Here is a 26,721-nt window from a genome sequence, read left to right as displayed (position 1 = left end):
TGCTATTACTTAATCTTCTTGAAAACTTTGTTTGAATTGCCATGTATCATTAGGCTGATTTTACAGGCAAGAAAACTGAAGCTCAGAGAGTCAAGAAATTGGTTAAAACCACACAGTAAGTAAGGGTTAGAAGTCTAGGTTCCTGAATTCAGCTCTAAAGCTCTCTTCTCTCTACCCTCTTGGTGCACAGTCATTAACACCACACTAAGAGAACATGGTGAACAACCAGGATAACCAGTTTTATCTATCAAGTTCTTCCTATGGAATTCAGAAGTCTAAAAGTGTTGTAATTTAAAAATGACACAATTGTCCCTCAACATAAGGTTTTATTTTATTAAAAAGGTTCTACATACAAGATTAGGGGGGATGGTAGAAACCAAAACTATCTTCTTCTCCTTCATGCCTTAAAATCCTTAGAGGGAAATAACTCCTATTTGACAGAATCCAAAGGATAAAAGAATATTCAAAACATAGGAAGGACACAGAAAATCATACAATGCCAGGGACTAAAGGACAGCCTAGCGTACCCAATTTTGAAGCTTTTCTGGCCAGGTAGCAACTAGCTGGTACCGGGAACTAGTGGTAGAAGTCAGCAAGCATCAGGTACAACCCCCACCAAGACGAGTGGAGAAAGATGAAGGCAAGACTTAATGGGGGCAACACCCCCCCACCACCACTCATCGGTATCTAAGAGTTCTCCCTGCAGTTAAAGGAGGATGCTTACTTCTATTTATTTGAATCCAATAGGAACAAGAGATGAAAGTCCGTATTTTGAATCTGGGATATAAGCTGGAATGTCCTGGCCCAATATATCCACAGCTTATCCAAGTAAACTGTAAGCTAAAAGACTGTCCAATGACTAGGTGGCCCCTAGTCCAAAAAAAGACTGGGCTCCAAATACTCCTTAAATTTCTTCCCTTTATTTTGGACCTGTTTTTCCATAGAAATAATGTGATATATAACAGTTATACACTTGTGTTAGGCTACTGCAAAATTCAGCACTCCAGAGTATACCTAATGGTTTTTGTTTTTTTGAAATGGATTCTTGCTGTGTCACTCAGGCTGGAGTGCAGTGGTGCGATCTCAGCTCACTGCAACCTCCGCCTCCCGGGTTCAAGCCATTCTTCCGTCTCAGCCTTCTGAGTAGCTGGGATTACAGGTGCCCACCACCACGCCCAGCTAATTTTTGTACTTTTAGTAGGGACAAGGTTTCACCATGTTGGCCCGGCTGGTCTTGAACTCCTGACCTCAAGTCATCTGCCCACCTCAGCCTCCCAAAGTGCTGGGATTACAGGTGTGAGCTACCGCGCCTGGCCTACCTAAAGTTTAAAAAGTACTCGCCTGAGGTCTGGGTCTTGGAAGAAGGGATCATAGGAGAGAAAAGACCAAAAAAATACCTTGCTCCTCATCACAGTTCCCACCATAGCCAAAATTATGAAAGAGGAAAAACATTTGTTCTGAGGGCCTCAGTTCTCTTAAGTTTACTTTTGTCACTTCTTACGACAATAACCTCAGATATGTCCTATGCAAGAATAAGCAACACTAAAAAACATCTATCTACCTCCCTCAATAACTTCAATTCTTAATTGTCTCTAGAAGATATTAGGAAGAAAGCAATCTGATTGAACTAGCTTGTACTAATGTGTAAATGACTGATTTGTACATTTATTTATGTATACAACCCACAGACATACACACATACACAATTCTGTGTTACGTACCATTCTAAGTGCTAGAGAAAAGAACAAGGTTTCTCTTCTCATGAAGCTTACATTTTAGTGGACAGAGTTAGAAAATGGTAACATTCAAAAATAAATAAAATCTACAAAGTAATACACATATAAAATAGAGTGAAATAGTACATAAGAATGGGTTAACTACTTCACAGTTGGTGACTATAAAAGGCCTCTTTAAAGATTACATTTAAGACAAGATGTAATTGAAGACAAAGAGCCAGTCTTGTGTAAATGAAGGGGATATGAGACAGCTAGTGCAATACAAAGAAAGGAATGAGGTTGGTGTGTGGATAGAAAAAAAGGCCCACGGGCCCAAAGAACAGCAGGCAAGGAGGAGAACAGAGTGGAAAGATAGGCAGGGGCCAAATCACGTTGGTCTTGGTAAGACAGAGTGATGCCTTCCAGAGTTTATTCTAAGTTAAATAAGAAGCCATTGGAAGATTGTAAGCTGTAGTGTGGCCTGATTTACTGCTTAAAATGATCTCTAGCAGAAGCAGGGAGACAGAGAGAAGGCTACTGCAGAGATCTGGGTGAGAGAGGATGCCTGTGTAGACTAGGATGGTGGTGGTAGAGACACAGCTAGATGGGCTCAATCAAGACACACTTTAAAGGAAAGTCAGCCAGGTGCAGTGGCTCACTCCTATAATTCCAGCACTTTGGAAGGCTGAGGCGGGGGTGGGGGAGATCACCTAAGCTCAAGAGTTTGAGACCAGCCTGACCAATATGATGAAACCTTGTCTCTACTAAAAATACAAAAATTAGCTAGGCATGGTGGCACGCACCTGTAGTCCCTGCTACTCGGGAGGCTGAGGCAGGAGAATTGCTTGAACCTGAGAGGCGGAGGTTGCAGTGAGCCAAGATCGTGCCACTGCACTCCAGCCTGGGTGACAAAGCAAGGTTCCATCTCAAAAAAATAAAATAAATAAAATCAAAGGAAAGATCTGCAGGACCTTTGACCATGGTGAGGAGGAAAAAGGAATCAAGGATATCTGGATGGATGATGACTTGTTCTCCTGAGAAAGGCAAGATACAGAAAGAGTAGGATTGGTTAAAAGATAAGGCCACTAGGCAGTAGAAATCAACAATTCTGTTTTTGATATAGTAATTCTGAGCTACAAATTATATGTCTAGCATCAGTACAGGGCAGGCAGCTAGTATATGAATCTAGCACTTAGGGGAAAATTGAGGCTGGGGATATACATTTGGCAGTCATTGGCATACAGATGTCATTTACACCATAGAGACTGATGTCAAGGAAGTGAGCATGGACCAAGATGAGAAGAAGGATGGAGACCAGTCTTGGGCTTACTCCAACATTTAAAGGTGGGAAGAGGCTCTTCCTCCAGACAGATAAGTGAAAAATAGTGATTCGGGAAGAGGAGGCCCTTTCTCTATTCACAGACACGGGTCTTCAAGCTCTTGCCAAAATACCTAACAGTGAGGGTAAGTGAAGACCTTTATGAATCCTTCTCTGCTAGTAGATTATGAGCATTTGCTACTAGCTGGTACAAGGAAGAAGCTTTATCTCACATGAAAATTGATAAGCTTTCCCCCATACATTTTGAATGGTATGGCAAAAACACTTTTGATGAGATACGTAGATATTAAATACTGCCTTGAGGCAGGAGGACTAACAGGAAAGTTTTCAATGTCCGTCTGGCAATTAGAATCTAAGAATCCAAAAGTCTAACCTAGAAAGAAGCAGCAGAATATCAGACACTAAGAAGGGGCCCTTCTGTTTCAGGAAAAGTGCCAAAACATCAGCCTAGAGAAAACGCTGGGCCCCGGGACCGCTGCTGACTAAATAGTAGGCTATGAGTGAAGGGAATTATTTTTCTTTATTCTTCTGCCTGCAGCAACTGGGCTTTGTCATCTAGAAACAATAGCATCATTTTTCTTAGGAGACACGATATACAATAAAACATCGCTCTGAATCAGCAGGGTTGAAAAAGTCAGAAATACGATGTTCATCCAACAGCCTGTTCAATTTTCAGTTTTTGGAAAAAATGTTTATATAGATATGATTATCTGAGATTACCTCTGAATATATTGTTTGGGGAGCTTGCTGCACAGTTAATATTTAGCAAATTATGGAATTCTCTCAATAACAGAGCAAATAAATCTGTGTCCCGATGGAAAGCATTTATGGCAGTGTAAGGAAACTGTTTCAACAATGAATGATTCTGCTGTATTTTCCCCAAACAGATTTTCTTACCTCTTGATGTCTCCACCTGGGTTGTAAGTAAGTTTTAAGTGGCAGAACAAGTGACTCCTCCAAACATTAAAGTTGGCTGTAATCCGTAATTCACGTTATAGGGAAAAATCAATTTTAATCATAAGGCTGCCACCATTTTCAAGAGTTTCTTAAGAAAGACACAGAGGCCTTTTGGAAGACTGACATTTAGAAAAAGCCAGCTTGAGGGTATTGGATAAGAGGTATTGGGGAATAAAAACATTTTCAGGAACAAGGATTTCAGATAGGAAAAGCATTTTTTAAATCCTTTTGAGAACGAGATGTATTTGGTTGGACAAACTGCTGATTTTGGACAATTGTTATGAGAGACATAATTTTTGCCTTTATGATCATTATTTGCACATATTCTCCTCAGGGACTAAACCCATGACCAACAGTGTGTGCTAACTTGGACACAATGTGATTCAGTGACTTAAACCTTAGGAAAAGTGGACTCCAACATATTTTCCTATAATTACCTCAGATAGAAGCAATGGATAACCACAATGTTTATTCCTTTGGTTTTATATATAGTCTCTAATCAAAACACCTAAAGAATATTTTAAGTTTTTCTTTCTGCTTGGTAAATTTCTGGTAATTCTGGAAAAAGAGGCAAGGAAAAGAACCAATATGGAACTGCTGGAATGTAGTTGGGAGTGAGAGGGAGTCTGCTCTCCTCTCAGGATCAAGGGTCAACTGAAAAACTTCAAACAGCCCTGCTTGCTAAGGTGAAAGTAAGAGAACCCTCTAGGTCTCCTAGCTCCTCCATTCCCTCCGTTGGTTACCAGAAGCATGTGGAGTCTTTACTCAGAACCCCCAGGCAGGCAGGCAGTCAGTTGCATAACACCATGCCTTATGGCTGACCAGTACAAATCGGAATACTTCATCCATGGTTAATCAATGAAGTGTCCAGATTTATACTGTTCAGATCACCCTAAATTATTCAATATAAACAATCACCAGAAATACAATTTTATTAATTTTTTTCTATGTCCCATATGCTTTACTAGATGCATAATTTGCAGGTATTTTTTCCAATCTTGATCATAATTCTGCATGTTAAGTATGATTATCTCTGTTTTGCAAATGAAGAAACTGAGGCTCAGAGAGGTTAAGTAACTTGGCCATAGTCACTGAGACAATAAATAGCAGCCTGAAGAAGAATAATGAATTTGAGTAGAAAGAAACACATGATTTAAACTGTAGCTGTTTTCAGACTCAAACCAAAAGTCAGGCTTGCCAACTACGGCAAATTTTAGTAGAAAACAAAGTGACTATGTCAGGACTGTGGGAAATATGGAAAGTGGATAGTGAATAGCACCATTAGCACAGCTGTATTTGCTTCTACTCCTGCCTTTTTCCAAGTGTACCGTAAGGCTTGTCGTTGGCCTGATATTTAGTTAAGAACGTGGGTATTGTTGCTCAAAGTAAAGCCTATGTATCTGTCAAGATGCTAATTACTGCTGGAGAGTAGATCCAGAGTTTCAGTTACAATAAGCTCTGGTGTGTACCAGAGTCACTTGTGAGCTTTATAACCCACATTCCTGGGCCCTGTCACTCCTAGATCTTCCATAGGTTGTTGATAGTTTTCAGGCATTTGTATTTCTTAACAAGCTCTCAGGTAATTCTGATCACCACCGAAGTTTGAAAATTATTGCTATCAATGCTGTTTGGGAGGATGATGTCTCACTCAGAAATCTGAGTGAACATAATAAACTACAGTTGTAGGTCAGAAGAAAAATTCAGCTTGTAAGGAATGCACGAAGGGATGTTCATGAAATATACATTTGGCCTGTCCACTTTTGTCAGGATTACTTTTTTCCTGTCTTGATCAATGTTTACTTTCTCTTTCCTTTTATTAATATTTGGGTCAAGAGAATATCAGGTCTCCAGTAAGTACATTTTCCTAGTTACCTAAATGAATACAGTTTCATAGAGATCACTAAAATGTTAACAAGTATATAAAAGACAGAAATTTGGTTCTTAAAGCTGACTCTATATTTTTGTCTTTTCAAACGTGCTCATTGCAATGGGAAGCTGATCTGAAAATCTATCCTTCAAACCAATCTGGTCTCTTACAGGCCATGGAGACCCTCTGGGGATCTGGGAATGCTTTCCTGTCATTGCAATGACACGGACTGGCTTCTGAACCTTGAGAAAGGCCATGACAATGTTCCGGCAGTGACATTGTTTATACCTCTGGGCTCTTGTCCTTCATAGGTCTTGGTTTGTTATCACAGCCCTTGAAATTGTAGGAAAGAAAGCGTCAAGAAGGCAAATGAACTTCTGCTACTGGGGGAATTATACATGAAAGTAATTTCTACCTGGCACTGATGTTCCAAGTGCGACGAACACGACTGCAGTCACAGAATCTTTCAGGCCAATGGTGCAGCCAAAGTGGGAAGCCAGGTCTCCAATGAAAGCTGTCAGTAGGCCAATCATGAGGATGGAGACAATGAAACATGCCCAGCCATTCCAGTATTCAGTAGGGGGGACGAAGGCAAAGAGGACCTTCCAGAACACAGTCAGAAAGTGCATCACGTAATCAAAACAGGAGGGCAGCTTCTCTTCCCCACATTCATCGTCATCGTCATCTTCCCCTAGAGAGAACGGAAGGAAGCACATTTCATCACAACCTGTGCTACCGGGTCTTCCTCTCTCTCAATCCCTCCTGTCTAGCCCAGTCATCCCTCAACTCTACGTGGCAGGAGGCCATGAGAGGTGGGTGAAGTTTAGGGTTTTCCAAGAGTTAATCATAACTAACGAATTAATTATCCAGACACTGAAATACCTCTTACTTGTGGCTCATTGGTCAATGGCAAAAAAACTTAACCCCTACCCAGTTCTGCTTCCGTGCAATCAACACACCCTTTCTACTTTCACATCTGGTGAGACTTGTCACTCAGAGAAATGAAAATGATTTCTTGCAAAAGGTTGGCAAGCCCTGTGTCAGCCTGAGAAAGAACGCTCTTTTGAAGAAAGACAACTGTAGATGGAGTTCTACCACGGTTCTTTTCTTGCAACTTGAAGTTCAACTCTGGGTTATATAATCACCTACAGGATAATCAAACAGGGCCGTTAATCGTGGCTCTAAGCTTTGCATATTTCTCCAGCATCATCTCCTGTACCTATTTCAAACTCAAGCCTTGGAATTACTTGCCAAATAATTATATGCCAAAAAATGAAATTTATTTGCATTTTTCCAAACCAGATACACTTTCTCCTACTTTTGTTCTTTAGAGCTAAATGTGCTTGGCATATCCTAATTGCTCCACCCTTATCCTTCCTCACCCATCCTTTAAGACTCACTTCCTCTGTGATGCACTCTCTGACCTCCCCCAAAACCCATGCTGGGAACTGCTTCTCAGAGGAACCTCCCAACACTTGTAACTCTGGATCAGTGGTCCTCAGAGTGTGCTTCCTGAGCAGGTGGCACAGAGAACATGTTAGAAATTCAAATTATCAGTCCCACTGAATCAGAAATTGGGGAGGGAGTGGACAGCAAGCTGGGCTTGAACAAGCCCTCCATCTGACACTGACACATGTCCAAGTTTGAGAACTGCTTTTCTAAATTGTACATGTTCATGTTCCTCTCTTCTCCAGTTGACTGAGAACCCTTCCAGGTCAGGAATTCATGCATCTTTGTATCCCTGGTGTTTGGTACCATCTCCAGCATGTAAAGTAAGGTGGTTAAGTATGTGGTAAATGAAGGAATGCATGCAGAAATTTCTTTATTATTATTATTATTATTTAAGTTCTAGGGTACATGTGCATAATGTGCAGATTTGTTACATATGTATACTTGTGCCATGTTGGTGTGCTGCACCCAGAAATTTCTATTGACTTTATATATGCAATTATGTAAATATATATATATATATCAAAATTTTGCCAATTAAGTCATACTATCAACATACAAAGAAATGCACAAAGCATAATATTTAAAGGAACTAGAAAATCGATAATAGTATCCTAAAATGGAGATTTCACTTATAATGTGAAAGTAATGTCCATTGACATGTTTTAAAATGAGGATATTGAAAGTCATCTTTTCTTGAAGTGGTGGCAAATACATGTGTTATGTGGCCATTTTGGAAAGAAGAACATCTCCTTGAAGTCTTTGTTCACCCGTTCCAACCTTGTCATCAGGGTGCTACTTTACTTGGTCCCACTAGTGCAGCTGGCAGTAGGTGGGGCTGCAATTTTGACCTGAGACGGCCAGCATAGAGCACCTGTGTGCGGTCTTCATGAGACACTCTGTGGTGGGCAAGCTATTGGGTGCAGATGATGATTGAGAAAACCCTCTGAAAGCACAAGAGATTTAAGGGAAAAACACCTCTCAGAAAACATATAAAGAGGAATGTCTGGATTTGTCTTCTGTCATTTTACAGGAAAAGAGAAGAGGCAATGGCCTGCTCTTCCGTGAGCACATGGTTGGAATTATATAAATACACTTTGGGGGTCTGTGAAGAAAGCAGCCTCATCGTTGAGGCTTGAGATAAACTGCTGGGAGAATCCGCTGCGGATGAGTGGAACTGCCTCTGCAGAGCTGCCCAGTGAGGAGCTTGAGTTAGGTCAGCTCATCAGAATGTTTGTGAGTGTAAAAGCATTGCCGACCATTCCCTCTGCTGTTCATGCAGTATTTATTATATCAACTTTGCCTGGAAGCAGAAGATCCTTTTTAATAAAAACACCTGGGATGGGCTGCACTGTGCCTCCCCAGAATTCGTATGTTAAAGTTCTCACTGCCAGCCCTCAGAATGTGACCTTATTTGGAAACAGGGCCTTTAAAAAGGTAATTAAGTGAAAATGGAGCCATTAGGGTGAGTTCTAATCCAATATGACTGGTGTCCTTATAATAAGAGGAAATCGGGATGCGCGAGAGACACCAGGGATGTGCGTGCACAGAGGAAAGACCATGTGAGTGTTCAGTGAGAAGACAGACATTTACCAGCCAAGGAGATTGGTCTCAGGAGAAACCAAACCTGCCAACACCTTGATCTCGGATTTTCAGTTCCCAGAACTGCCAGAAAAGACATTTCTGTTATTCAAACCACCCAGTCTGTGGTATTTATTACAGCAGCCCTAGAAAACTACAACAGCCCTTCGGAAACCTCCCTATGTCATGACACGGAAATGTAGGAACAACTACTGAGCGTTTCTATTACCTACTCTTTTTGTTTTTGTTTGTTTCTTTATACATTTCTTCTTTTTTCCTCCTTTTACTTTTCTTCCCACTTCTCTTTTACCCTACGCTTTAGCTCCAGGTAGAACTTCATGTGAGAGAAGAAATTTTCAGGGTTTATTTGAAGGAGGAAGGAAGAAGAAAGCCACATTAATACATTCCCATTCCCAGCCTCTCTTACCCACTCCCCATTCCAACCGGGGCTGGGAAGGGTACCTATACTCAGAAAAGTTGAGAAAAAACACTAGGTTTTCTAGTTGTATTTATTTTGGATCATATCCTTTTTAATTTCTATATTTGTGAACATTTTATAATTTGATAGGGCATATGAATAAAATGCTTTGGAAAACATTTTAATCAATCATTCACAGAAACATGAACTATGCTGCGTTTTCTCCACAGAATTACTTAATTTGGGGCATCTAAATCTCTTAGTTTGGAGATGAGCAGGAAAACACATAATGAAGCTTCTCAGAAGACATGTCACTTGTAACTTGAGAGTAGACATTATATTTGTCTTCAAGATGGAAATAACACCTTTCCCATGAGAGATGTACACAGGAATAATTAGATCATCTTTGTAAAGTGTCTGAGAACATTTCAAGGTAATGATTATCATGGTAGTTATCATTATTTCCCTCCATTTAAGATTGTTACTGTGTTTCTCCAAAATTACTTGTTTAGTCAACATGCTGGGTCCTAAGGTTACATTCTAGGTTTTTAAAAACAAAAATTAATTTTGCCCTCTGAAATTACCTTCATGATCAGTTAATGCAAAATGTGTGTGTGTGTGTGTGTGTGTGTGTGTGTGTGTGTGTGTGACAGAGAGAGAGCGAGTTCTTCCTGTAGGCTTCCAATATCACAAAGAATCTTAAATGTTTTAATGCGTAAGTCTGGAATGGGAAGCCCATCTGCTTTTATAACATTTGAAAGGAAAAGTGGCCTCCCATCCTTTTCTCCCAGTGAGATTCTCTGGGATCTCACTGCTCTTTATAAATTTTAATCTCCAACTCAGACATCACTTAAATATTAAAAATGACCACGGACTGCCATGCATGATGCACAACTACCCTGTCTTGGGAAAGGACAAAGAAATATTACGTTCATCCATCACCATCTGGACTACACTAAAAAGTCTGTTCTTTCTTTGGGAAGAGTAGTGAAACATTAAAAAAATCCTAGGAGCATCTTTTATGTGACAGCAAAGATGATAGTAGTATGCCTATTCTGTGGTTGTGGATGTTCACCAGCCTAGGGTTCCTGGAGGCTACGTAATTCTTCCAAGTCCCTTCTCTGTGTTAGAAAAGAAAGACACGTTGGTGGGTTTGCTTTTACAGAATATCGAGTAAATTCCTCATATCTCAGAATCTTTCTTTTCAGTTAATGGAAAATAACCTATATTTGATTAATCCTTCCTAGTGCCTTTTAAATGGCTTCCCTGATACACATGGGACTTTTAAAATATAACTACAAAAATAACCAAATCATTAAAAATGCAGATAGTGCACAGGGCGTCAGTTCAGCTATTCATGTAATAGTACTTGCACCGTTCCAGTTCGGAAGCATGAGAGCAACGGCATCATCAGCATGACTGACCGTGAAAGACAAACCCCTGGGCTTGGCACATATCTTTTAAAGTAAACAGGGGTTTCTTTACATCTCTGTCTCTACCTGCTCAGGGCTTGGATTCAGGGAGAGCTCTGAGAACCAGAAAAAGAGACTGCTGGAAGGTAATGGACACTTGGGTCAGAAGGCTTAAGTCTCTATAGTTCTGACAGCTTGTTTTGGGGCAAGACACTTAAATTTCCCGAGCCTCAGTTGCTCACCTGTCAAATGAGTTTCCTAACTCCCACCTTCCAGAGCTGTTGTGGGGACTGGAAGAAGAAATGCTCAAGTCCTTTATAAAACGGTATGCCTCTTTATAGACAAATGTGCCATATTCCATTATTGTTACTTGTCTGAAGGAAGGCAGTAAATCAATACAATGTGAGCATCCTGATTTCACTGAATCTACATTCTGTTCGAATGAGCCATTATCATTCATTTCCCCAAGCTGCTTGCTTTTAAGAAAAGAAAGAAAGAAAAACAGGAAGGGAACCTGGTGGGGTGTCTCTTAAGTGACAGGCACTGAGCTAAATTCTTTCACATACCTGATCTTATTTCATTCTTAAAATAACCCTACAACGTGGGCATTATTAATCCCATTATACATATGAAGATTCTGAAGTTCAGAGAATTTATGTGACTTGCTAAAATAATCTCACATAGAATTTAAGTGACTGACTTGACATTTGTTCTAACAGTCCAGGGAAAATTTTACTATAGAAAATGCCTTACGGAAGAAAGTTGGGGAGTTTAGTATCACATATTGATTCAAAGTTTGAGTCAGAATTTTTTTAATGCCAGGTGTTATACAGATACAGTGGTACCTTTTTTTTTTTTCTAGGAATGTGAAAATATGAGGTGCCATAATTAGTATTTGTATTCTAATACTTTCTAGATATGATTTTTTGGGTGGTTTATTTCTTTGGCAGAGCCAGCCATAAGCTCTTTCTCAGATCCCTGGGGACCAAGAAAACATGGGAAATTAAAAGATCAGGTAAAAGCAGGGGTTCGTGGTGTGACTGTTTTGGAACCTCTATTTTTTCTATTTAAACATTTGTTTAAAATTGTATCCTATACATTTGAGATTAACAATGTCATGTTATGGGATATATTTAGATAGTAAAATTATTATAGGGAGGCAAATTAACATCTATCATCTCATCTAGGTACTTTTTCCTGTGACAAGAGCAGTCGAAGTCTACTTATTTAACAAACATTTCTAATACAATTTCATTAGCTTTAGTCCCCATGTGGTCCATTCCATCTCTAAACATGTTCATCCTTCCTATCTGCTATTTTGTATCCTATGACCTATGATTCTCATTGCCTCTGGCAACACTTGCCCAAAGTAAGATGGTAACCACTGCTTCATTCTCTATCTCAGTGTATTTGAGCTCTTTTCAAACATACATATTCCACATACAAGTGAGACCATGCAATATTTTTCTTTCTGTGTCTGGCTTATTTCACTTGGCATAATGTCCTCCAGGCCCATCCATGTTGTGGCAAGTGGCAGAATCTCCTTTGTTAAGGTTGAATCATAAGGAATCTCTCCTTTAGAGTGTGACAAGTTCTTATTTCCGTTTCTGGTTGCCAAAGGTCAACCATCCAGTTCTGAATCAACATCCTGGTTTGTCTCTAGCTTATCACCCTTGAATTTGGGAAAGTGGCCTGAATCCTCACAAGTCTGTATGTAAAGCAGTCTGGAAAATGTATGCTGCTGTTCATCTGTGGATGTGTCTGACTTGCAGTTCTTTCCGGGCACTCAATAGGCTTTATCCTCCAGAATTATGACTTTTTTTTGCAACCTGACATACAGTAATTACAAATCAAATTCTACTCTCCTGTTATATATTTCTGTTTCTCTTTGCTTTAAAGGTTCTGAGAGAATCATAAAGTATAAACGATGAAAGACCTTAGCAATCAGCTAAGAAAAATAAAACTGAGAATGGTGATTCAGTTGATACATTTTTGTTCCCTAGTTTGCATCTGTGTATATCTGTTGTGTATGTGTGAGAAACTGTGCATGCATGTGACACCATAAGGGCCACCGGTTTTTACTGTTTTGCCCATAAAATGATCTGAAACTTCTTTTCTCTTTCTTTTCCCTTTTACATGCTTTTACCTTATGTCTAGTGAGAAAACAATTATCATCTCTTCCCACTCTTAATGGCCTCTGCCACTAAATTCAGTAACACAAAGATTCCCAAACAAGAGTTTATCTCTTTTTTTTTTTTTTGGTATTTTGGAGATGTGCAATAAACATTTCTCTGTAACTTAATTGGTGGGAAGTACTTAGCATATTCTCTGATGCAAAGTAGATGATGTAAACAACTTTTCTTCTAAGTATATTGAAAGACACTTCCTATCAAAGACAGCTCAGAAAACAATTGGTTTGAATTCCTAGATCTATGAGTTGCCAGTGCACAGAAGAAAATGCCTACATTGTAGGCATTTTCTTCTAGCAACTGAAACGTGGGTTTTAGAAAATACCTGAACTTAAAGCTTCAGGAGGCTTTTGGACTATGCCAAGGTCAACCCCTGCTTAATGTGAATTTCTTTAAAAATTCTCTGCCAAATGGTTACTCATGCCACTTCTGAGAGTTTCGGCTATTAGGGAACCCATAATCTCAATCCAGGTTTAGAGTCTCTGGCAGTCAGCTTGGGCGGTTAGGTTCTACTCATTTGTCCAGGCCCCATTCCCTAGGCCAGTGGTCCCCAAACTTCTTGGCACCGGTGACTGGTTTTCTGGAAGACAATTCTGATGGTTTCGGGGTGATTCAAGTGCATTACATGTACTGTGCACTTTATTTCTATTATGTACTCACCATAATGTGGAATCAGTGGGAACCTGGAGCTTGTTTTCTGGCAACTGGATGGTCCCATCTTTGGGTGATGGGGTACAGTGAAAGATCATCAGGCATTAGAGTCTCATAAGGAGTGCACAACCTAGATCCCTCGCATTGGATATCAATACTATTGTACATAAAATCTGGGTATTTGTAACTTGGACTACTGGACTGTTCTTGAATGGAGAAGACACTATACAGGCTCCATTAGCCATCCCTACCTGCTTCTTCCAAGCCACAGCTAATCTGTGGGCCATCCTGCTACTACTTAAGGGGTTTGGGCCAGGTGATGTGTGACAGTATTGGAAAGGGCCTCAAGAAGGCAACTCACTGTCTATTAATAACTTTTAAACCTGGCTGAAATGAATGAATATCTAGATGAAATCATCCACGAAGAACAGGATGCTTACCAGCTTAAGCCATTATGGTCTTTGCTGGGATGGTAACATAGCACAAGAAATATTTAATGTGACAGAAATATTTCTCAGCAAATGTAGCCACTGTCAAAATGAAAAATGGATTCACTAAGGAGTTCTAGCTCCATGCAAGTTTGATTATTACCAAAATGAATCTGTTTAAAGCTGAAAACTGATTGGTGTCTCTTGTTCCTAAAAAAATTCCGCTATATGAATTGAATGCTCCTAATTAATTACAGTTTAATGTAATTAGTCATGTGTGTTTTCGCCCCAAGCTTGGTTGTTTATAAAATAACTCCAAGTTAGGGTAAGAATCTTATCTTGAAATTCAGAGTGTTCTCTTACCCTTTACTAATTGTAGGATTGACAGAATTCCAAGCTCCTGAAATAGAGAAACATTCCCTGTATACTTGAATAGCTAAGAAACAAGGCTTTGTCGAGTAGAATTGATACTCAGCAAGTATAGATACCACCTGCCAGTTTAGATGGTTTAGTTACAGTGGGTAGTATGTGGGCACACCAGGTTCTAAGACTGGCCTGAGGAATCTGATAACACTTCGTAAATATCAGCAGCTGTGTCTAAATTAGCTTCCTGTAGTGTGGGAAGTTGAGTCTTGAAGCAACTGTTTGGGCAGTGATAACCCTGTAATTTTCAACAAACATATCAATGTTATGTCCTAGAAAATGTTAACATGTATATAAAGGGTAGATGTATACCCAGGGTTGCTCCTCATGCAGAGGGGCATAAACACCACCCAGAGCCTCTTAAGATGCTGCTGTGATTCATCTATGAATTCAGGTTCACTTACTGAGTGTTACTTTTATGCATGTAGGTAAAAGTGTACATCCCACTTAGTCTTTATCCTCCCAGGAGCCTGCTGCAGGAGGTATTATTTTCTCTGTTTTAGAGATGAAGAATCTGAGGGTCAGAGAATTTAAATGACTTGCTTATGAGATCTAAAACTCTATCACCTCGCTACAATTACATGACCCATTGTTTCCATAGAGAAAAGTCTCTGCAGTTTGTACAGCAAAAATTCATTCTGATAAAATGTAAGCTCATTTAGCATTGTTTTATGAAAAGTGTAACTGGGAAATACCTCTCCTCCTTAAATTAACTCTCTGGATATGATATAATACACAAAATATTATAGTGCTCTTTCAGAGAATGAATGGTTGGCTCAGTTCTATTCTTCCTAGAATTTTATTTAAAAAAATACATCTTTAGGCAAATCCTCTATTCATGATTTATTTCAGCCCCGTTGGGAAGTGGGATTTTCCTCATTTTGGTGGCAAACATCTGTCTCTCTGAGGAGCAAACGGAAAGGACTCTGGCTCTTCAGCAATGACAATAACAGTCTCATAACTCTTTGCCTGATCTCAGGATCACCTGAATGGACTCTGTTCTGAACATAGGGTTTGAAAGTTGATGTTCCAGCAAAGTGGTGATGCAAATTGAGTGATAGTCTAATGATGACTTCAGTTTGCACAGTACAAAGTGATGGCAGTTGCTCAAGGCACCCCTCATCTGCCTGTTCCTCTTTCCTTCTTTCTGTTGTGATTTTTAATGAGATCTCAGTAAACAGGGCCCTCCACTGACCGTATGGTCCCATGATTTACTTGTTCTTGGTCACTTCACAGATCCTGTGTGCCTCAGTTTCTCCTTCTGGAAAATGGGCATAGCCAAAAACAACTTTCTCTTTTGTGCTATTGAAAAGGTATAAACAAGACTTTTAAGAGAAGTTATATGCTTACATATAGTCAATAGTATATGCTTATATACATACAAATAGTTATATGCTTGTGTATTTTTAAGAGAAGTTATATGCTTACATGTAGTAAACTTAGTTTTGGTTTGAGGGAAATTAGTTGATTAGTGGAATTCAGATGGAAAATCTCCTTCCCTCACTGTGGGTGAACACTTCTTTTAGAGGGTAGGTAGGCTAAGGTGGGAACTGAAAATCTTGTTTGTCTGCTGTGGCTTTCTTGTCTCTCATAAATAGTACACAACACGCATCATGATGTTGTGATGTTTTTCTTCAATATCAACCATCTGGAAAATCTCTCTTTCCCTCCTATTATCAATAAGTCAGTGGCCTATCTTCTTTATTTGGTCAAGGCCTGGTGCATATTCTATTAAGTCTATAGGTTTGAACCCTAAAATATTTTGGGTCACTGTTTTGCACCTCAAGCCCAGGCTGAACCCCTAACCTGGAACTCTAGGAAATCTTCAAAGGGAATGGCGTGGTTGGAAGACTGACTTTCTTAGTGCCACTCATTTCTTTAGTAAGTATTTATTGCTAACTTGTGTGTCAGGCACAGTTCTTGGTTTTGCAAATGCAGAAAAATAAGATCCCCGATCTCATGGAATTTCCATTCTGGCAAGGGGAGACAGGAATCAAAGTGAACAAATAACAAATATAATAATTTCAGATATTGATATGAGCTATGAATACAATGAAATCCGGTGACTGGGAGGGTGAGAAACCCCTCTGAGCAGTTGATATGTTGAGCTAAGCAGTTGAGCCAAGACTTTAGTGAGGAGAAATAACCAGGTATGGAGGGAAAGTATTCCATGCGGAGAAAATAGCTTATGCACTATTGTTTAGGAAACGGAAATATGCCTATGTTCTACTGGCATTAAACTTTGAGAGGCAAGCGTGACAAGATGGAAAGAGGATTGACTTGGGAATCCACCCTCATGGGTCAGGGTGAGAATCCCAACTTCTGTTTCTCCATTTCTCGTAAATGGGTTCATGAGTAGCTACTGCACCAGGCTGCTGTGGGGCTTGTGTGGATACGAAACAACTATTCACCAATTGCGAGACCATTCTCTCACTCAGTGCTGCTAAGGTGTTGGCCAGGAAAGCTTCAGTCTTTGCTTTGTCTAATCCTAAGGCATCACATCACCAAGAAGCCCACTGGTCAGTAGGTAACATTAGGGGGCAGACATGGAGTGTCTGATAGTGAAGGCATTGGTTCTACAACTCCAGAAGAAAAATGAGCAATGCTATATGGTGCAGCAGGAGCCCTGGGTTCTAAAACAGTCTCTCCGTGATCTTGGAGGAGACCCCTCTGTCTGTTCTCAGGTTCTTATTTGTTTAAAAAAAAAAAAAGAAAAGGCAAGAGGGGGTTAGAATCACAGCTCCTTTCCAGCTCGTTGCCAGGATTCTAAGATGCTCTGTGTAACAGGCCATAAGACACAACACCCAGCCAGACCTGACTAGGTAAAGGCAAGGCAAGGGAGAAGCATGGGGTGGGATGTATGTGCCAAGGTTTGTTCAGGCGAGTGGCTTTTCATTGCAGGAGTTGGAAAGACAAGGTCTTTATCAAGAGAGCAGACTGTGAACAGCAAGAAGTAATGCTGCCAGTCATTTTTATGTGGCTTCTCTCTGCCTATGAAGAGTGTTTGTCCGTGGTGGAGGGTGACTATGTTTTCTCCTTCCACTTCTTTGGATTAGGCTGCAGTGTTTCCCCTACTGAAAACAGTATACGAAGGCTCCCGACTGGGGACGAAAAGTCCCCTCATGCATTGATTTGCAAGCAACAACTAAAACTGTATTCACATTGCAGTAGCCCATGCCAACAAAAGAGCTCTTGGACCCAGTGATGGTGCATTGTTTGCAGAGCAGAGCTGCTGCCGCCCCAGACAAAGCCGCATTAGAGACACGACTTCGGGCTTACAAATAAGAGTGCTGAATCATTCTGGAACCCTTCAATATGGTGTTTTCCTCAAGATTTTATAATACGCAATTTAAGAGAAGAACAGCCCAACGAGCCAATATTCTTTTCAGAAATATCAGCTAAAGCATATCCAGGGGCCAAAAAATAATTGCTTTTTTTCTCCCACCCTCTCGTGCTCCCACCTGTGTTTCTGGCCTGCCTTGTTCTGGAAGTGGAAATTGTAGCTACCTGATTCAACATTTTCTCCTGCTACTGCTGCATTTTTAGATCGATAGATATCCTAAATTTGCTCTGCTCACCTACTAGTATGTCCCTAGAATATCTCCCATAAGTAGTTTCTGTCTGGAACTTACTCTCTTTCTTGTTACTCATGCCCTCTGCTTTTCCTCTTAGGATCATAATTATCAACTACATAGCAGTGAAATTTTACTAGGAATACTTAAGAACATTGACAGAAAATGTCATTTTATATTGGCATGTGCAATTTGCACATACACAGATAAATATATCTTACGTGTACAAATATGTGAATGTTCACATCTCCATGTCAAGTGATATGAAGTTTGACATAGAGAAAACAAATGTCTCAAACTTCTTTTGAAACATGGCATGTGTATGTGTGTGTATGGATTTATGTAGAGTGTTCTCTAGATCAGACACAGTATGATGATGTCTTTTAATCCAGTTATGTAGGGATTGGAAAACTTTAATTCACAAATAAATGTATTCATTCTTTATAAAACAAAGACACAGGATTGGCAAGCCCACCTTATTGCCAAGCACTGTCTTAGGGGTTAGAGAAATAGTGATGAAAAGGGCAGATTTGCTGCTGTTGTTTTTTTTTCAAATTTAGATTCTTCCTATGTCTAAGAGGACTTGAGCAGATCTGTACCTATGAATAGAGCATAAGATATTTTAAGACAAAAATAGGACAAAAAAAAGTCTGAAGTAGAAATAAAGGATGCTTTTAGCCACCTGAGTTGACTGAATTTTGAACACGTAGATTAAAAAAAAAAAGACTATGCTTTCCAATGGCCAAAGCAATTTAGAAACCATTGAATTACATAGTTACGATCTTCCAGTTGCAAGATGACAAAAATTAATTTTCTAGGGAAAAAAAGCTTCTCTTTAGATTAGGAATTTTTCATGTTTTCTTTAAAGTTCAGTGAGTGGCATTGTGAGGTTTTATAAAAGATAAAATACTAGCTTTCAAATATTATACATTAAAGGTAAAAATTAAAATCACAGATAAGTTATACTCCAATGAGGGCAGTTTTAAAAGAGGCTCTGATAAGAACTTTAAGATTTACTTTGTGATATCCAATTCTAATCAAGGATGAAGGGCTACTGAATTCACTTAACGTGACCATTAAACAGTATGTTTTAAGCATCAAATGTCTTAAGTGACATATTGTGAAGTCAGTATAATTACACATGTATTTAACATGTATTCTAAGGTAGGTATTGCATCTTGATTAAAGTTAGAGCCCTAAATTTCTTTCTTTTTATTAATAAAAAGGAAATTCTTTATTGGGGGCAAGACATTCACAGAAAGCATGTATTTTTTGAAAGGTACCTGAATCTTTTGTATCACTCTCTTACATAAATTCTGGTGAAGCAAACAACCTTCCAATATATAGTTGTTTACATGCAATGAATACAGGTTAGAAAAACCTTCAACATAGTAAAACAACAGATAAATAGAGTTAATGTGAGGCAGAAGAATAGGCATAAGACCTGTGGTTTGAATACTACCTCTGCAGGTTTTTTTTTTTTTTTGGAGACAGAGTCTTGCTCCATTGCCCAGGTTGGAGTGCAGTGGCGTGATTTCAGCTCACTGCAGCCTCCGCCTTCTAGGTTCAAGTGATTCTTGTGCTTCAGCCTCCCTAGTAGCTGGGATTTCAGGTGTATACCACCACGCCCGGCTAATTTTTGTATTTTTAGTAGAGACAGGGTTTTGCCATGTTGACCAGGCTGGTCTTGAACTCCTGGCCTCAAGTGATCTGCTAGTCTCAGCCTCCCAGAGTGCTGGGATTACAAGTGTGAGCCACTGCACCTGACCTCCTCTGCAGTTTTGAATAAGATGGGTCTACCAAGAAGTGCAGGGTGGCAGCTTGGGTGGGACACTCAGCAAGAGCTGGATGTGTAATAATTAAATAGAAGCCAGGCATGGTGGTGCCTGCCTGTAGTCCCAGCTTCTCAGGAGGGTGACACTGGAGGATCACTTGAGCCCAGGAGTTCAAGGGTACAGTGAGCTATGACATGCCACTATGATGTGCCACTGCAGTCCAGCCCGGGCAATGGAGGAGACCCCATCTTTTTTAAAAAAATAGAAGAGAGACTCTCCCTGAGATTTCAAATTTTCATTTTGTCAGTACATTTCAAACTGAGTAAATGTCCTAAATGAAATGAACTAGCTTACATTTTTTTAAAAATTATCATTTACAAGGATGGATTGGATAATTTAAAGATACTTGTGAAGTAAAATAATTAGTAATTTGTGTGATAAATTAGAACTGTACATTTCAACTAGCAGTTACACGGAAAGCAAGTTGGCATTTTATTTATGGCAATGAAGGGTCCTTTAAGAGACCCTTTAGTATTTCCATGTCCCAAAGACAACTCACAAGGTCATCTCTTCTAATCCTATTAACTCACAGGGGAGGTTAGAGGTCTTGTCTAGAGCCCCATATCTAACTGGTGGCTCTTTGACCATTGAATTCAAGTATCTAGAGAAGACAAAGATTCCAACAAAGAATTTAAACAGTTTGTCATCCATGTTATATGCACTGTCTATCACAGAGAATGGGAATATTTTAGCTCTACACTGAAACAAGGAATAAAAGCTAAGTTGGATGGCAGCAGTGTTGTTCATATCTCCTGTTGGTTTCAAATAATTGCTACTTGACCTTTGTTCCTACTTTTTTTCAAGCATGCCAGTGATTCTAAGCATGAAACAACCTACCTAGATAACTAATAATATCACAGAAAAAGACCAGGAGCTTGGAGAAAAGGCTGGGCATTGATTCCATTTTGTTTCATAAGACCTGACACAATTTCTAGCTCCAGATATAAATACAATTCCTACATCACAAAAACAATTTGGAAGTCCCTCTGCATTCTTTATGATGGGATTTAGTCTGGATTTTCTAGGAAATCCAGTAATGGAGCCTGCCTGCTTTCTAGGACTGATTCTCTTCTTCCTGATCTTTCTGCACTTCTGTCCCAGGCTTGCACACTCATTTCCAAACCCTTACCTTCCCCATGTGTAACTGAGATTAAAAGACTTGTTAACTTCATCCCTTTTGTCCTGAATTAACTCATCTGAAATGTGAGCTCTTGAGACCTAAACTAAAGTTGTAAGAAGAATACCTAGGATCAAGTTGAAAGCCTACTGGCATTGGACTCACAATGATGGGGTTTCATATTCCAGCTAACCACTTGCTAGTTGTGTGACCCTACACAAGTTATGTAACCACTCTGGGCCTCAGGATCCACTGTTATAACCTTTGGGAAAAACGACATAGCTCAGAATATAGCTGGGAAAAACAGAAATAATGCCTACAAAGTACCAGCCATGTCATAGAAGCCAAATGGTAACATTATTTAAGCAAAAAGTGATTCAGAGTTTTTTTTTTTTTTTTTTTGAGACGGAGTCTTGCTCTGTTGCCCAGACTGGAGTGCAGTGGTGCAGTCTCAGTTCACTGCAAGCTCTGCCTCCTGGGTTCACGCCATTCTCCTGCCTCAGCCTCCCAAGTAGCTGGGACTACAGGTACCCGCCACCATGCCTGGCTAATTTTTTGTATTGTTAGTAGAGACGGGGTTTCAACTTGTTAGCCAGGATGGTCTCGATCTCCTGACTTCATGATCCATCCACCTCGGCTTCCCAAAGTGCTGGGATTACAGGCGTGAGCCACCGTGCTCGGCCCTAGCAGAATTTTTAACTGCTTAAATTGGATTTTCAGATGACCTAAGGTTATCACAAGGGTTAAGTAATGAGAATATTGCCCATAGTAATGATATTCAATAACAGACGAGATGCTGAAAAGACTCCTGCTTAGACCAGATTTCATGGCAATCCCTTGAAACTCATTTGAGGTACCATTTTTATTAAGAGTTTTAGAGTAGATTAGTCTTCAGGCTGCCAATTAGTCAAGTGAATTATTGTCCGGGGGCCACTGAGTTGACAGTATATTAAATAATTTAATTGACGATATTAATCCACAGAGCATGCGTGGATGGACCGATAACAGAAGCATCCTTTAAACTGAACTAGTGTTCATATTGGACTGGTGGGCTAAGGTGACATGCCCTCTACTTATTATTTATTTAGCTGGAACTGGGTCATTTTAATTTGCTGTAAAGTGTAGTGAGTGTGGACAGGTCAGCTGCATGCACCAGCTGGGCCTCGTGTTGAATATCTTCCCTTGTATTGTAGAAGATTCCACTGGCGTTCCTGAGTTCCAATTATATAACAGGAAGATACGCACTTCTGAATCATCATCATCTCACTTGGCTTTCTTTGAGGCTAAACTTTGACTCTCCTCTCATCCCATTCCTTCTAGAAGAACAGAAGTGATGTGTATGCTGCTATTGTGCTGAATATTTAGTTTAGGCAAGTCAGGGGATGGGCAAAGTGTGCTTTTCCATTGTCAAAATCAGACGGGCCATGAAGCACAATCCCCGTCAAGGCTACTGCAGGACTATAATGGGCATCGACAGAGCTCCCACGTTTCAGTATTGGATGGTATCTTAGAGCTAAACTAGTCCAACTCCCTCCTTTTCCTGATGATGAAACCAAAAATCAGAAATGTTAAATTCTTTGCCAAGGTTATACAGTTGGTAAGTGACAAAACCAAGACTGCTGGACTTTTTTGGGGGGTTCACTTTTGAGTATTCTTTCATTATAAAGATGCCAATACATACTATGTCTGATATGCAAATGAATATGTCAAAAGTAAAACAATTTCAGGAAACTCTTTAATGCTGGATATTTAATATTAGGTAAAAGAGGGAGGTGTGTGTTGACTTCAAAGAATGTCACAAATTACTAGGCAGGAGAAGCCTATCGGTGCACCTAGGAAAACAAATTCTTCCCTTTGTTGTTTAGGGAACTGACTGGCATTGTCGCCAAGGAACTTATGTACTAGACTATAAGGAGACCTAACAAATACTGAGGAAAAAAACCCTTTCTATTTCAAGCTGCAGCTCCAATATCCAAACAAATACCTACTATATAATGTGAATGTGAATGTCTATGTATGTGTATTTTGTGTATCCGTGTACCTGATTTGTGTGTATTTGTATGTGTGTGTCTGTATTGATGTGTGTATGCACAATGCATGCATGTCTCTGTACCTGTGTATACATGTGTTCTACATGTGTGTTTGTGCATGTGTGTTCACTCAGGCCTCAGGCACAGCAAGCAAGTGCACCCTTCATGCCGGAGAGCCTGTTGGGCTGATTTTTTCCCTGGCACTGCCCCTTAACAGTTTTCCTTCTTGAGCAAGTAGTTACATCGTTTTTCTGAATCTCAGTGTTCTTATCTATAAAATGAAAGAAAGAAGTTAACCAGTGTGTTTTTAGTCCCATAGCCATTTCAGTGATTAAATTGAATTAACTGCATTTGCACAAAATTTGGTAATATTTTATTATAGGTTCTATAATAGATTTGCCTCCCAAACAACCAACTTTGGTATTTCCATGTACAGATGGCCTTTATGAAAATGCACACTGTTTAAATTAATCCTTATGGCAGCTCCATGAATGAAGCACAGTTATCTCTACCTTACATACGAGCAAACTGAGATCTTGAGTTGTAGTAATCTTCCTGGAGTCACCCAGGGAGGTTTTGGAGGACAGGAACACAAACCCACATCTGTCTCTAAAGCCAGCCTTGCAGTCATTCTCTCCTTTTCCTCACCTCTGCCCAAAGCTGTTGTGAAGAACAATACGGTGGTCGTGGAACTGGCATCGGCATCCTGGTTCCCTTTATCCAGCTAATGTTTGCCCTTTTCTCTGACACACCTATTTCCCTTGATATCTCAGCTGGCACACAATTTTTTAAAGTCAACCCACCATTCTGCCCTGGTAGAAGGAGAGAGATTTGGGAACAATTCAAACTGGACAGTGAATGCAGGCTTCGTGGAGAAGGGCATATTGCTGGCACATCTTAACAGCACCTCATGGTACGGGACTTGCCTTGCAAGCCTTTGACAGCCATTGAACTGCAGAACCCACTGCTCCTAGTGTTCAACCCAGGAAGAAACAGAAGGAGAACTGCCAGGATGTAACTGCTTAATCCCTTCCTAATCTCTGGATTCTCATAAATCCTTTAACTCTTCAACTATGGAATTATAAGAACTGGGTTTGCAGAATCATTATGGTCATAGGAGGCCCAAGTACTGAGCTATGAAATTCGGAAAAAGCAGAGGGCCAAGAAGATTGCCACAGGGTTGACTTTGAAACCAGTTTGAATACAATTACTGAGAAAGAAAAGCAAACCCCTATTTACAAAATTATTATTTTTGTTTAGTGAGATATATTGAATCAATTTTGCACAGAAAATTGCAAAGGAACCTCTCAGAGCCCTTTAAAAGCAATTTAATATTTGTAATAAGGCAAATATTTCTGACTCTCAACTATTTAGCCATGAAATTTTAAAATCCAATGAAAGTCTGACTTCAATAAATGCTGCTTTACAAATTTTATTGCTTATGTAATAGCCTAAAAATACTGACATTCTTTAGACACTTAAATTTAATCATAATGACAAATAATGAACTTTTAAAACTGCCCTTCATGTAATTGAGTATAATTTGATGCTTTTAAAACATGGGTTTGTTTTTCTGGTACGTCGTCTCTCAAAATTGTAAATAAGGTCGATTTACCTGGCAGCCTGAGAATTTCTAAGCAATTGTGCCTTATTTCCAAGCAGTCTTTTAGAAACATAAAGCACAATATATTGTATGACAAGAAGACTTGAGAGGCTTCGCATCTCAGTTATTAACAATTCTTCAAAAGATCTAGGCAGGAGTTAGTGCCATCGTGAAATGATGACACCATGGCCGCAGGTAATGTGATGTGGCCAGTCTCTCTGTGAGAGTAGGGAGCAGTTTTCCTCATTTTGGAATTTCCTTCTTTCTAAAGGGCAGTAGATAGCACACCGGACTAGTCTTCATTAGATATAGGATCTGAGCTATGTTCTAAGGACATGTTGCCTGTGTCAGACTCAGATTCTTCCTCAGTAAGATAATGATAATTATAGCGTTAAAAGGATTTCATGAAACACAACATATGAAAGTGTTTGCAAGTCGAAATCTACCTCTTTGAAGTAACGCAGCATTGACATCTTTATAGTTGTTTCTCTGTATACCTATTCTCACCAGAATCAAATACATGACACTGGCCTTGTTGGCAGCATAATCCCACTCACTGTTTAAAGCTTCCCTTTTCTATTGCCGTAGACTGGTCATAAAATGTTTCCTTGTTCTTGAGAGTCACAGAACTCTGTGAATGAACCAGAGTAAACCACTCCACTGCTAGAAAAGCAAATTTGGCCTAATATGTCTATCGATGGGGTCATCTCGGCCATCTCTCTGAAATTGCAGACCCTATGCGTATTTCCTGTTCCCCTCCACAGCTTTGCTTTCCTCCATGACAAACTTATCATCATAAATACACTTTATTTTAATGTATCTATCTGATTTACTGTATCCTCCAGTAGACTGTAAGCTCCACTTGGGCGGGGGTATTTGTTTCATTGGCTGTCATGTGCCTTGCACCAAGAACAATAGTTGACATAGAAAAACGAAGGAATGATGACCAGCTTATGGTTGTTATACAGACGCTCATATACCTGCAGCTAAGAAAACCTAGAAATTATTAGAAATGGTTCACTATAAGGCTTAGAATGCTTTTAATGTTTCAATTCTAACATGTCAAGGCCCATAAAAGAGTTTGTTTATTTTTAATGTTTTCTACTATTGGCTTCGTCAGCAGTTTCTTATTCTAGCGATTTTTGTCTGCTTAGTTCTGTCTGTGAAAAGGGAGTATAGTTCATGCCTCACATATTAATCTTAGATTTATAGAAAAACATAAGAAATAAAAGGGAGTTTACCCCTCCTTCTATTAGAGCTTATATGCAAATTCCAAATCCACTCTCCTGAGCAGTTACCCATGATTTAATATTCATAAATTCCCACTGTATACCCAATTGCAAGAAACCAAAGCAAGATTATAAACAGCACTAATAACAAACAGGCATAAAACTTTTACTACCCTCTGTTCCCACAGCACTTGGGAGATGTGTCAAATTACCCTGTGGAAGACTGGAAAGAGGGAGTTGGGGTAGAAATCATGGCCCAAATGATAGTGATGCAGTTTCCAAATTTTACAGCTTGGGAATCACTACTTATTTAGGAAACTCTACCTTTGTTAATTAGTTGCAACTGCAGAAGATGAGCCTGCAGGGATCTTTAAAGTGAGCCAGTGTAGATGGAGCAGAAGAACAGGAAAAAAAAAGTCTGAAGACAGCATTGCTTTCATAAATCTTTAAGAGGGACTTTCCTCTATCATTATACAATCAAACAAATAATGGACAGGGTTTGACAATACAGGAAGAGGACACTTCTCTCTGTATTTAATTCCCTCAGGTTTCTGACTACTTGAGTTTGAAAAACACTTCATTTTGTAGGATCTTCCTAAATAAAACTCGGTACTTTGCTTGTGCAAAAAGAAACAGAATGTAATTCTATTTCTATTTCTAGAGCCAGTGCAAACATGTATTTGTTAAATGTTGTTGAAGAGAGTGTAAAATGATGCAGATGGTCGTGGTCAAGTGTCTTAATGTCTTCCCTTTCCACCTAGGATTTTGCTGCTTTCTTCTTGATCTTCACTTGGCCACCTTTGTGCTGCTTACAGGAAATTTTCCAGACAAAGCCTAGTGATTGGCTATTCATGAATTAGAGACACAAAACGCTTTAAATTTATCTTGTCTATTTCCAGAGAGAAA

General features: G+C 39.6%; 1 protein-coding gene across 2 annotated transcripts in view; it reads right to left on the bottom strand.

Annotated features, from left to right (window-relative positions):
* SLC8A1 (solute carrier family 8 (sodium/calcium exchanger), member 1) overlaps positions 1–26,721 on the bottom strand; it is a 342,375-nt gene that overhangs the window by 20,732 nt on the left and 294,922 nt on the right. For both annotated transcript variants that reach the window (XM_011970797.1, XM_011970795.1), the window contains one exon: positions 6,294–6,569. In XM_011970797.1, the coding sequence (XP_011826187.1) occupies positions 6,294–6,569 (276 nt within the window). The remainder of the gene's footprint in view (positions 1–6,293; positions 6,570–26,721) is intronic.

Source organism: Mandrillus leucophaeus, unplaced genomic scaffold (assembly GCF_000951045.1).
Source record: "Mandrillus leucophaeus isolate KB7577 unplaced genomic scaffold, Mleu.le_1.0 Scaffold974, whole genome shotgun sequence".
In the NCBI taxonomy this organism is placed as follows: domain Eukaryota; kingdom Metazoa; phylum Chordata; class Mammalia; order Primates; family Cercopithecidae; genus Mandrillus; species Mandrillus leucophaeus.
This window is presented reverse-complemented; position numbering and strand designations above follow the sequence as displayed.